This window comes from Benincasa hispida, chromosome 12, assembly GCF_009727055.1.
Source record: "Benincasa hispida cultivar B227 chromosome 12, ASM972705v1, whole genome shotgun sequence".
Lineage (NCBI taxonomy): Eukaryota > Viridiplantae > Streptophyta > Magnoliopsida > Cucurbitales > Cucurbitaceae > Benincasa > Benincasa hispida.
Genome location: NC_052360.1, coordinates 15000898 through 15014361, shown reverse-complemented (window position 1 = coordinate 15014361; position 13464 = coordinate 15000898). Strand labels below are relative to the sequence as shown.

General features: G+C 31.3%; 1 protein-coding gene across 2 annotated transcripts; it reads left to right on the top strand.

The window, feature by feature from the left end:
* The first annotated feature begins 232 nt into the window (after nt 1–232).
* LOC120067282 lies at nt 233–5655 on the top strand. Of its 2 annotated transcripts, none has more exons than XM_039018816.1 (11): nt 233–454; nt 1341–1419; nt 1568–1678; nt 1871–1984; nt 2338–2679; nt 3004–3308; nt 3642–3741; nt 3816–3875; nt 4155–4241; nt 4374–4514; nt 4999–5655. In XM_039018816.1, exons 4-11 carry the CDS (start codon nt 1910–1912, stop codon nt 5326–5328), a joined length of 1440 nt encoding a protein of 479 aa, XP_038874744.1. In that variant the 5' UTR covers nt 233–454; nt 1341–1419; nt 1568–1678; nt 1871–1909; the 3' UTR covers nt 5329–5655. The 2 variants fall into 2 exon arrangements, with proteins under 2 accessions (XP_038874744.1, XP_038874743.1); XM_039018815.1 differs by lacking the exon at nt 233–454 and adding an exon at nt 471–803.
* The last annotated feature ends 7809 nt before the right edge of the window (nt 5656–13464 follow it).

Here is a 13464-nt window from a genome sequence, read left to right as displayed (position 1 = left end):
CTCAAATGTAAAATTATAATATTTTGAAATATATGGACTAAATCAAAACCAAAATCAAAAGTCAACATTTTGAAATTAGAGACCAAAAAGATTTTTTATCTTATATATATATTTTGGGAGAGAACAAACATAAATTAAATCCCAAATCTAATGATTAAAAAGGATATATAAGGAAAAAATCGATTAAAATGAAATTCAAACATTTGAAAAAACCCTCCAATTTCAAACTTTTACATGTCAGATTCTCATAAACCAAAAAAATCAACCAACCTTCAACGGTGAGTCTTGGATTGAAATCTGTCCATTTGTGGAAAGGACATGGAGAGAGAAAACTTGATGAAGAAGATGAATTCAATTCTCGAATTCAATGCGATCAACAACCCTAAAGTGATCGAATTTAATTTTTTCTGGCAGAAGCAGAGAAGACAACCACCACTCTACAGTTATTCCAATGGTAATTGCCTCAAATCTTTTCATCGTTGATTAATAAGAGACAGAAATTTTGCATTTCAATCTTAGGATGCTGTTTGGTTACTTTTTTTTTTTTCTTTTTTTTTTTCAATTTTTCCCTGTCATTTAAGAGCTCACCCATGTCGCAGCTCATTATCTTTCTTTATGATTTCTGCTATGTGGGGAAGTAGAATTATCGGATGTTTAATAGAGGAAGAATGTGTATTCTGAATAACAATAATGAGTGGATTCGATATGCATATGCGTGGTGAAGAATCAGCTTCTGCGAAGAGAGAACTTAGAGATTTTTTAGCGTCTCAACGTGTTCATTCCAGCCATAGGCGATCTAGAAGGTTTTATTTGCACGGATTTGCATCTATACTCATAACTAGATTGCACATATAGGGCGTTTTCTTATTTATCTGTTGTATTTTGATTTGTTTATTGTTTGGATGAGTGTAATTGCATCGAGGATAAGATTTTTGCTTCCTTTCTTCTTGTTTGATTTTTAGAAACTGGAGAATTTGGAGATTGGAGAGATATATGGGCTAATTAATATATGTTTGTCTATTTTCACCTTCATTACTTTGTTGATGTTGAAAGCTGGATCCGTTGGTTCCTTCAAGAAAATGGAAAGTGCAAGCAAATGAAGTTCTTGGTTTACCAATTGGCAGGGAACTAAACTTGAACAGAGAAAAACGTGGGGCTGGCAATAAGTTGTTGGTTCACTTAATGTTTTCATTTCTTGTTTCTTTTTTACTTGCACAAAGTTTCGTCATGAAGATTTTATATAATCTATGAATTGATAAATTCATTTCGTCACTCTAAAATGATCATTGCATCATGTTACTAACCGATGACCCTTTTGTTCTTCTTCTATCCCCTTTCAGTTCTTCGGACAGGAACTCCAATGTCTTTAGAGGTGGGGTTCTGCATTCTGATAGCAAGAATGACCGGAGTGACGCACAAGTGAGGCAACCAATCTTAGTTATCATTATCATATTAGTGTATTGTTTTTATATGTGTGGATCCATGATGACTGTCTGGTGGGCTATTGTATCTCAGTTTTGATTAAAAGAACTTCGATGATAATTTTAAGTGAATGTTGTATTAACAGGCATCCCCACTTTCTACGAGTGGTATCAGAGCACGAAGTCCTCTACATGAGAGTTCTAAAAATCTCAATGATAATTCATCATCTAAACAGCGTGCGTCATTGGAAAATGATGTAAGCATCTAGTCTTTCTCTCTCTCATGTTCCATTTGCAGTTGGATTCCATATATGTTATGTGCTGAGATAACCATTTCAAGATATCAACTACTCTGGATGGTCAAGTCAATGAAGTTTCAAACAGTGGTTCAGTTGCCAGTTATGTGGAAAATATTTTAACATTTCAATTTGTACACATACAAATTGCAGATCGAGTTGCTACAGCTGCGCTTGCAACAGGAGAGATCTATGCGAAGTATGCTTGAAAGGGCAATGGGTCGTGCATCAAGTACTTTATCTCCCGGGCATAGGCACTTAGCCCAGGTAATGCTTTCACTTTTTCATGCATGTATAGAAGTATCGCTTAGATGCGTATGATCGTTCAAATGGTTAAGACTTAAGAACTTAATTGGTCCTTTCTAGTATACATTCAATTTTTCGATTTCAAAGACCTTTTCTAATTATTCTCTAAGTGTTATTTTGCGTTGTTAGAGTCCCTTCTTTTGTGGGTTTTTTTTGTATACTCTTGTATTGTTTCATTTTTTTCAATGAAAAATATTGTTTTCATAAAAAAGGTGAATCTTGAATTCAAATATTTCCCCGTAGTTTATTATATTATGTATTATATCATATTATTTAATTTCATATTCGTCTTTACCGAAGTACATTTTTCCTAGACGAAGGATTTGATATCAGAAATTGAATTGCTTGAAGAAGAGGTCGCAAATCGTGAACAGCATGTGCTCTCTCTCTATAGGAGTATTTTTGAAAATTGTGTTAGTAAGCCATCTTCTCAGCAAAATTCAGTCACAGCCTCCCCTGCTCATGGAAAGCATGAGTCAAGAAAGCACCCCAGTATCATTTCAAGTGCATTTTGTTCGTCAAGGAAGTTTCCTTTGGGACCTTTGCAACCTTTCTCTGTAAATGACTTGGGAAAAAGAACCTCAAATGCTGGTCCTAATTCCTTGTTTGGAGGTAAAAGCGACGTAAGTACAGGAAAAACTTCAGGCACTGCAAAGGTACACTTGATAATTAATATATAGGAGGTTGCGTTTTTCCTGCGTAGAGTTTTGCATTGAGCTAAGAATATTCGGTATAACTGTTAAGTTGGATTCTTCCTATTACAGCATCACTATTTGTAAACCATACAGGGATATCAAGCAGTGACTATTTGTAGAATCTAATCAAATTTGTAAATATGACAACTCCTTGAAACAAAAACAGAACCAAAGAAGGTTTCTTGCCCCATGGACACTTATCATTCAGTATTCTGCATGTTGATATTTTATGTGCATTCTTTCTGTGGCGAGTATTGAAATGGTCTCATCAGAGTAATTTGTCAGGTTCGTGAAGCCTTTTCGCAGGTGAAGAGAAATTCTCTGCGAACTCTAAAAGACCATCTTTTTGAGTGTCCAAGTAAATTATCAGAGGAGATGGTGAGGTGCATGGCTTTTATATACTGCTCTCTTCATAGAACGGCATCAAACAAGGCTCAAAAAAAGGCAGGTTCCTTCCCTAAAGTTAAACAGCCCCAATGTGGACCGGTGGAGGAACAATTTGGGGGTGTGAAAGCAATGCTGGAAATACATTGCATATCAACCCATAACAGCCAGTTCTCTCGTGCTTCATATGCAATCAACAATTACAGGTAGGTTTCTTGCTTGGAAATGTAATATCCTAGAGGGGTAGGGGACAAGATAGAAAAAGAAGACTTAATCAGTTCTTATCTTCTGAAATTTCGGTGAATTATTTGAGTGTTTTTTTTAAAAATTAATTAATTAATTAATTAAAATTAAAATTTACCTTTGCTTGCCCTTAGCGTTTAACCATCCCAACATAACTTTTCTTCTAATGTCTGGGAGATATTTGATTCAAGCTTTATCTATTTATTTTGTCGACTCTACTTATATATTTTATAAAAATGTGTATATATAAAGAGTGAGAGAGTAAGTTAGTGGGGTTCTTTTTTAATTGGTTTCAGAGTATTAGTTGAGCAGCTGGAAAAAGTGAATGTCAGTAAGATGGGGATCGACGCTCAAACTGCATTCTGGATTAATGTGTATAATGCTCTTCTAATGCACGTAAGATCAGCTGACCCGACATTTCCAGTTCACACTTCTTATTTTGTTGAGATTATTTTGCCCGTCTTTTTCAGGCCTATTTGGCATATGGAATCCCACATGGTTCTCTAAGAAGGTTGGCTTTATTCCATAAGGTATTGCATTTCTCTGTCTGCAGTACATGTACATGAAAGAAGCAGGCATATAAATGTCTTCATGTACCAAAGAAATTTGAGGTGGATATTTGGGAGTTACCAATGTTCTTGACCTATATTATAGGTGGACAATTTAAGGGGTGTCGTTGGCTTTAAAATCTGTCTTTTCTTTTCATCCACACATCCTTCCTTCTAAAATCTTTGTGCTCGTATCCTGTGAGTGAATTTAGTTGTTTTAAATAGACAAACATGGTTGATGGGCTTTTCAGTATAGTGCAGGCTGCTTACAACATCGGCGGCCATATCATCAGTGCAAATGCAATAGAGCAATCAATTTTTTTCTTCAAATCTCCCCGAATAGGATGGGTATGCACCATTCTCTCAAGCTTTTGGTCCCGTTGTGATGCCTTATCCTGGAGTTCCTAATATTTTGAACGCCCTGTTAAAAAAGAAGTTAGAGTGAAGTTTTGTTTTGACTGTGTTTTGTATAAACTACAGTGGCTTGAAACTATCATTTCAACTGCGCTGAGGAAGAAGTCTGGGGAAGAAAGGCAACTCATCTCTTCAAAATTGGGCCTTCCTAGTCCTCAACCTCTTGTTTGCTTTGGCCTGTGCACTGGTGCCTCTTCAGATCCTGTGGTAAATTATTTCGATCTCAATTGGTTTTTTGACGAAATGCATCTGCATCTGTTTTTGTCCTTTCAAACCAAATTTAATAGATAAAAAATCAAATAGCTTTGTTCAGAAACATAATAAAACAAATTTATGTGAGGCTTCCTACCGTGATTACTTACTAGGGGTAAGAAAATAAATTTGCAGGGATTGTCTGTTACGGAGTTGGCTGAAGGTTTTTGCAGGGTTTTGGGTGTGTGAGTTGAGTGGGAATTTTGGTGTTAGGCTGAGTGTGGGGATGTAGAGAGAACCAACCTCTCAAATAGTTGGAGTACTTTGTTCATTCTCATTTTGCTGATTAAATTGTTAGATACCTAACAATATATAAGCAAATTTCTTTTTCCAGAGATTCATACCCGTTTATCTTTATCATTTCCAAGTATTTTATGTTTTTCTGAACTCAATATGTTGCAAAAAAATTACTTAGTTGCTGGCTTGTTTAAACCTGTAGCTGAAAGTGTACACTGCATCAAATGTTAAAGAGGAACTGGAAGTGGCCAAAAGGGATTTTCTCCAAGCAAATATAGTCGTGAAGAAGTCAAAGAAAGTATTCCTACCAAAGGTGCTCGAAAGATTTGCACGCGAAGCATCCATCGGCTCAGACGAACTCCTGAAATGGGTTTCTGAAAATGTCGACGGGAAACTTCACGAGTCGATACAGAAATGTATGGAACACCGAACTGGCAAGAAGGCATCTCAGATCATCGAGTGGTTACCATACAGCTCAAGGTTCCGGTATGTATTTTCTACCAATCTAACTGAAAAGCCATGGTGGTCGTAAGATTCATAATGTCGTTAACTTATCATCATTGTGAGGCTTTGAAAATAGTAGGACCAAAAATTTTCTGCTAATCTGAGGGGAAATGGATTTAGGTAGTTGAAGGAACTCACCATTTGATTGTGTATATATATTGGCTCTGATTGTTGCAGCTTACCAAGCTTGTTGTGCGAGAAAAAGACTGCATTTTGAACTCTCCCTCTGTTTATGCTAAAGCCAATTTGTTGTTTCCTTGCCACATTTGGAAAAAAAAAATATCAAATTAAAATCTGTATTTCAATATCTTTGAAACAGTTGGGAGAATGAAGCAATGTGATGGTTTGATTTCAACTAAACAAATCCCGCTTATTCTAAAAAGATCGAAGCATTTTGAGTAGTTTCTCTGACACATAAAGTCAAGGAAAACCTCTAAAATTATTTTAATACTGGATTTTTGACATATTAAAGCTGCAAATGGAATCGTTTTAGAAGGATATTTTGTTTGTCTCATTGATATTTTAACCGTTAGAACTTTGCAAACATGGGTATTCTTTTGTTCTATTGAACAGTATGAAAGTTGGGGGGAGTGATTAAATATGCAAATTTCATAAGAGGTTTGTTGACAAAATTTTTTAAAACCAAACGAATGAGTGCTTTAGAACAATTAATCATTTAATCTTGCTTTTCTCAGTGCTCATTCATATTTTGACATTTTCCAGAACAAGAAATGCGTACTTTTCTAAACCCAAAAAGGAAAAAAAAAAAAAGAAAAAAAGAATCGTTGACAAAAAAAAATTGTTTAGAAAATGAATTACAATATTAAAAGTTCATTACTAAACATTATATTTTCAAAAAATAAAAACCTAGGAACAAAACTTTCATCTGAGTTGTTAAAAGTGATTATTTTTCCATTTAAATTTTGGATGAGATTTTGAACAGCTTACATTGATTTTGATTTTGATTTTGTAGCCAATAGTTTTCTTGATATTTCATTTAAAAAAAAAAAAAAACCCGAATAAAAACAACATTTGTGAAGTTATCAATTAATTTGAAGAATGAAACAGAAAACGTTTCCCAAAATAAATTCTATGTATTCAAACAAAGACTGAACAATAGGGTTTGAAAACAAAAGATCATCAACCATTATCCCACAAGTTCCATATATCTTATGGTATTTTTCACCACTCGGTATGGAAATATTGAATATGTAATTTCCTCCAAAAAAAAAAAAAAAGAAGAAGAAGAAGAAGAAGAAAAGAAAATCTAAATCCACCCAATCTTTTTTTAACAAAAAAAAAAGTAAATAGGCAACTTTTGCTTAGTTACCAAGATAAACAAAGGCAACGAATAATGAGAGTTGAAACCATAAATCTACCGAGACTTTATGTGTCTAATATATAAGTCCATCTACTTAATAAGTCCTTAACTTTCAATTATGTCAATAGATTAGTAAATGATATATATTTAAAATCCTTAAAAATTTATACATCTACAATATATATAAATTGAATTTTATGTCTATGAGAGTATCTAAACTTTCAATCTGCTTTTGGTAGGTTTATGAATTTAAAAAATGTTGAATTGGTCAATAAACTTTTAGTCATAAATTAAAAATTCATTAACTTATTAGACACAAAATTAAAATCTTAAAGATCATTTAACACTTCTTAAAGTTTAGGGACTTATATACTGGATACAACATTAAAAGTTCTAGAATTTATTAGATATTTTTTATAATTCAAAGACAAAATATACACAAATCAAGATGTTTGAAGTACTAAATTTGTAGTTTGACATTCGAAGAAAGTTTGTCTACCATAGAAACAAATGGGGTTGGAAAGTGTTGGTCAACTTCTCTATGGAAATCTTTGTTGAGGCACTTTAAAAACAAAAGTTGCAATGTGTTCAACTTTTGCATTATTTTTCTTGCCATCTCCTCCTAATTAGTGATGCAATCATCATTATTCATGAGACAAATCAACACTTAAATATATCAAACCAAACTTTTAATGTGGTTCACCTTCTTCAAACCTAGATTTGTCTTCAATTATTTTGGATTATATGTGAAAGAGAGAGATATAGGTTTCACATTCCAACTTTATTCTATCTTTATTTTCTTAAAATTTTATTTTAAACTTTTCATGTAATTATTAGATTTTCATTGTGATTTTAATTTTGAATGGATAATATCCATAATTAGTTTTTCTTTACCTAATTGTGGTTAGCCAGTTTTAAAACATTATTGTTCACATGAGGCTTCCGGAGAAACGTATTTCGTAGAGTTGGGCTTAAGTTGGTGTATGATGTGATGTGGTTCGATCTCTAATACTTGATCCTCTGATTCTCTCTCGATTGAGTGGATGTGCTTGACTTGAAGAAGAAAGACACTAAACGTTCTTGAAGTAGAAATCTTGAAAGAGTCTTTGTCTTCAAGGGTCTAGTCTTTGTCTTCAAGGGTCTTCTGTCTTCTAGGAGTGCAACTTCAAGAGTCTTGGAGTCTTTTGCTTATTGATGAATTGTCTTTGGGCTTTCTGAATGTAGAATTGCCAATTAATCTAAAGCTCGTAAATGAGTTGGTTAGGTGTAATGAGTTTAGCCAATTAATCTCGGATCATTGGAGCCATGATTTGTAGGTCCGCGAGTTCCCCTACTAGCTCGTAAATGGATTAGCTTTAGAGTAGCGTGATAAGTTAATTTGAAAGGTTCAAATTAGAATTAAGAGAATTAGTAATTATATGAGATATAATTATACGTTTAATTTTAAGAATTAAACGGAATAGGAGATTTAATATTTAAATATGATTAAAATATATGGAGGTGGATTTGTGTAAAATTAATTTAAATTTGATATTAAATTAATTAGAATTAATTAAATTATTTAATTAATTATTATTAATTTTATTAGAAAAATTAATTATTTAATTAATTTTGTAAAATTAATAAAGATTTCATTTTTTTGAAAAGAAAATTAATTTTAGAAATTAATTGTGAAAATCAAATTTGAAAAAGAATAGAAAATGGAAAATCCCAAAAAGTGGGATTTTTCCACTTTCTATTCAAGTAGCATGTTCATAGTTCCACCATGAATTTGAGTCTATCTTCCAACCATGAGCTGCAATACATGCAACAATGGTATTTGCATGATAGTCATGCAATAAATTAAGAAGATTGGGCTGAGAATCGGTGATGCCATTGATAATTTTTACTGAAAAAGCTTCAGGTTGAAGGTCTTCAACAATGGTGATACAGTAACCTAATCTCCAAATTCCCTTAATTCAAGCAACTCAATCTAAAGCTCCAAGAGAATAATGAGGAAGATTTTAAGGTGGTCTACAGCAAGATTTGGAGAAGTTTGCAGCTGAGAATCAAGATTTCAAGTTCTACAAAGATGGCTTGAAACCCTCTTGTTGTTGTATGAGCATGCTTTAATTACTGCCAAAATTAATGAATTAGAGTGCTTATTGATCCTTGTTGCTTCTGCTGCCTGCTGATAAACTCCATCACTTTGGTGTCATTTGTCTTGTTTGGATGCTGAGAGAGATAAGAGGTAGAGAGGTCTCACTAGGTGTACCAATTTGTTCATACGAGGTATTTCGTGGAGTTGTGCTTAACTTGGTGTTTGATGCGATATGGTTCGGTCTCTAGTACTTGATCCTCCGATTCTCTCTCGGTTGAGTGGATGTGCTTGACTTGAAAAAGAAAGGCACCAAACGTTCTTGAAGTAGAAGTCTTGGAAGAGTCTTTGTGTCTTCAAGGGTCTTCTATCTTCTAGAAGTGCAGCTTCAGGAATCTTGGGAGTTGTCTGATGAATTCTCTTTGGGCTCTCTGAACGTAGAATTGTTGACCCCCTACAAATGAGAAGAGCTTCTTTATTTATAGAGTTCTCGGGTGGGCTTCATGGGCTTGGGCTTGGGCTTGGTTGGCCCATGGGCTTGGCTCTTAAGCCCAATTAGTTGGATTTAGGCTTGGTTGATCCATGAGTATGACTCTTGTACCCAATTAGTTGGATTTGGGTTTGATTTGACATCCGGTCAAATTCAACATATTTTCAAGTTTAGAGACTTTAACCCAAAAAATAATAATAATAAATTGGACCAAATTAATTTTATCCAATTCAATGATCATTATGAAACCACGTGACATCATTGAAATTTATCTTCAACTTCGATTTGGGGCATATGTCAACTCCTAATTGGTCCCAAATTAATATTTTAGAATTTCATCATTAATTTAGTAAATGACGTGGCAATTTGTGGTTGATCCAAAATTTCTTCTTCAACAATTACATTTCAAATATAAGATATGGAGTTTGAATACGTATTTGGAGTTTGAATACGTGGGTTCAAAATTTATTAACGAATTGATAAGTTGAATTATTTTCAGTTTGACTGAATATTATTGAAATTAATAATATTAATTTAATATTTATACCTATTTTGTGAAGTACATATTTTATTATATTTATTGAGAGAGAATATTATATATGTTAGAATTAAATGGAGAGTTGGAGATGAAACATCAAACTTACATTTTTATTTATTTAGTATTCCAAATACCATTGAAGTATATTTATTGTTTGAATTTTCATTTTTTAGAACTCTACAACATAGTTGTACAACCTATTGCACCAATCTTATTCAATAAGATCATTATTATTTTAACCTATATAATTATGGTAGAGTTTTTTTAAGAGAAAAATCTTTTAAGTAAGAAAGGAGTAAAAAACTAAAAAAATAATGAAAATAATGACAACAGTTTATAATCTAAACATAATTTAATTGGTTCTAATAAATAATATCGACTAAATAAATTATTAATTTTTACTTAAGTAAACTAAAAAAAGAGAAAAAAAAAAAAAAAACTTAGTGTTATAACTATTATAGAAAATAGATGTCCATTAGATACTCATGTGTCCACTGACCACATGTTATGTCCTCATTTTTCTAAAGTGTTGTCCATGTGTCTTGTAAATACTCATTATTAGTGTCTATGTAATTCATCTCATACTTGCCAAATTATCTATAATGGCATTTGGTGGATTTTGAAAGACACACAATGGGCAATTTCCAAAAAGTTTGGAGAAAGTGGAGAAATCTATAATTTGTTATTTTACTTACTTTTGTTATTTATTTTATTTTATATATATTATGTTTAATTTATTTTAATATTTATTTATTTCATATATTTATATTATATTTATTTATTGTAATATTATATTTTATTAGCATCCTTGTTTTCGTTATGCTCCTCAAATTCACAACAAGTTATCAGCACGAGCTCCTGTCGTTTTTTTTTTCACTAAAGATAGGTGTTTTTCTCTCTTTGTTATAATTAATAAATTTAATGTTATTTTTCATATTTAATATTTTATAAATTTCTAACATAAAATACAATATTTTATGATAATGTTGCCATGACAAATCTCACAAAATTAAAATTTGCCGACCTTGATATTAACAACAATAATTATTTGTCATGGGTGCTTGATGCTGAAATCCACCTGAATGTTATAAAATCTTGGAGAGACTATTAAAGAATGAAATACAACATCCAGTCATGACAAAGCAAAATATATGATTTTCTTTTGTCATCATTTCCATGAGTGATTGAAAATTGAGTATTTTATAATAAAAGATCCTCATATCTTGAGAAAAAATTTTAAAGAGAGTTATGATCATCAAAAAAATAGTTAACCATATCCTACCGACCATTTAGGTTATCACTTAAACGTGATCACCTATATATCTCCACATACATGTTTAAGTTACAACAATAACTTTAGATATTAGTTTGTTGGTTTGTGGTTAATGCAACTAGAATATCATATATTTCATAAACAAGTGAATAAAATATCAAATATTATTAATCACATACAAGTTTGCTCATATATGGTTTACAAGCTATAGGACCTTACAAGATTTAGGACATCAACCCCAACATCCATGAGGGGAGTAAATATACTGTATTTTTTTAAGAGTATTAAATTATATTAAATATGTACTTTTTTTTCCTTCACTAGGATTTTTCTCCCAACGGATTTTTTCCTAGTAAGATTTTAACGAGATATATTTCATATATATAATAACCATCTAATGGGGAACATTATAGACATTATAGAAAATAGATGTCCATTAGATACTCGTACTTAATGTCCATTGACCATGGTCTATCTTTCTAGTAAGGCTGGACGATGTCTCCATTTTTCCAAAGTGTTGTCTATGTGTCTTGTAAATACTCATTATTAGTGTCCATGTCATCCACTCTCTACCCGTCAAATTACCTATAAATAGTGATATTTGGTGAGTTTTGAAAGACCCACACATTGGAGAAATTCCAAAAAGTTTGGAGAAAATGGAGAAATCCATAATTTGTTATTTTATTTACTTTTGTTATTTATTCTATTTTATATATTTATTTATTCCATATATATATATATATATATTATATTTATTTTAATATTATATTTTATTGATATCCGTGTTCTCGTCATGCTACTCAAATTCACAATACTTAAGTCAATAAATTCCACACATATTTTTACCAAACGAAACTTCTCAGAATTCATTTTTCACCTTTTTTTTTTTTTTCTTTTGGGAAAAGAATCTAATTTTCACCTTTAGTTTAGTTTTTTCTAGTACACCTTTAGTTATTCACTGACTATTAAAATTAATGACTTCCCAAAATTCGTCATGGGAGTCAAATTGGATAATTCATTATATTATTTAAATAAGACTTAGTTATAAACTCTAGTGGGGAGCCGGACATCTAATTTAGAAGTTTACAATATAAACATTATGTCAGATGAATTATGTTCATTTTGTTGACTTAATTATAAATTTGTATCAAAATAATCAATCCAATTGCGGCGATTGCGTTTGAAAATATAGGGGACCTATTAGGAAATGTCGTTTACCGTTAATGTGAAACTACTAGGTAAAAATTTTCCGTGAAAATTGTCCAACTTTACTAGTTAAGACATTACTCACCTTTTTTTAGTAATTGTGAGAATAGAGATCGAACTTTCAATATTTATAGAGAAAGATGATGTCAATTATTATTGAACCAAACTCACTTGTGAAAGAAAAATCTTGAATTTAAGGTCTCTCTATGGTAAATATTTCATATAGCAAGAGAAAAAATGATTAATTTTTTCTTGGACATATGACGTAGGCAATTATGTTATTATCATTATCATTATTATTATTTTGAGAAGTCTTAACTTAATCTTACAATATGTATTTCGAATGTGTAATTAATATCTCCATCATGAGCATAGTTTAACTGATATAAAGTATGGACTATCAACTAAAATATTAGATGTTCGATTCCCTCATTTTGTTTATTGTCTAACTAAGAAAAAAACTATAAACCTTTTTAAAGTAAATTATAACAATCAATTTTTATTTTTAGGTTAAATTCTAAAAAATATATTTGAAGTTTACTATTTTTGTTATAAAAATATCCCATTCTTTCAAAAGTTGCCATATATTTTTCATAAGCATTTAGATATTATCCTTGAAATAAAGATCCGTTAAAATTTTAATTTGGATAGCAATTGGGATATGAAATGATGTGGTGATGATTTACGACGAGGTGGAGATACAAATTTTTTGTCTTCGTCAATGCTCATCATTCCAAGTCTCAACTTTCATTCAGTAGTTCTAAATAGAGTTTCTATAATACGACCCATTTTAACACGTTTATGATGTCAAAGATATTATTGCAATATTCTCTTAAAAAAAGGTACTATTGCAATATTTAAAGGAATATAAGATTACTTTCAAAACAAGTAACAAAGTTTAGGAATATTCTTATAATCTAGCCTTATTTGTATTGTACAATTATTTAGCCCAAAAAAATTGTATACATTCTCTTTAGATATATTTGTTCGGCTTAAATAATATATTTTGGTGCTGTATTTTTAGTTATAGTTTAATTTGATCTTGTACTTTGAAATGTTCATTTTGATCGTTATATATGTAATTTTTGTTCATTTTAGTCAATATAATTTCAAAATGTCTATTTTGGCTCACTGTACTTTGAAAATGGACTGTTTTGGCCCTTATTGGTACATTTTACACACAATTGAAGTCCAACAAAATACAAATTTATAAACTATAACTACATTATAAGAAGCTTAGAGAATAAAAGGCCACTTTT

Excerpts from the sequence above, each read along its gene's own strand:
- LOC120067282 (XM_039018815.1), top strand. The coding sequence starts at position 691 with ATGAGTGGATTCGATATGCATATGCGTGGTGAAGAATCAGCTTCTGCG. Across the intron at positions 1,679-1,870 it reads GTGCGTCATTGGAAAATGAT|ATCGAGTTGCTACAGCTGCG; the intron begins GTAAGCATCTAG and ends TACAAATTGCAG. Across the intron at positions 3,876-4,154 it reads GGTTGGCTTTATTCCATAAG|GCTGCTTACAACATCGGCGG; the intron begins GTATTGCATTTC and ends AGTATAGTGCAG.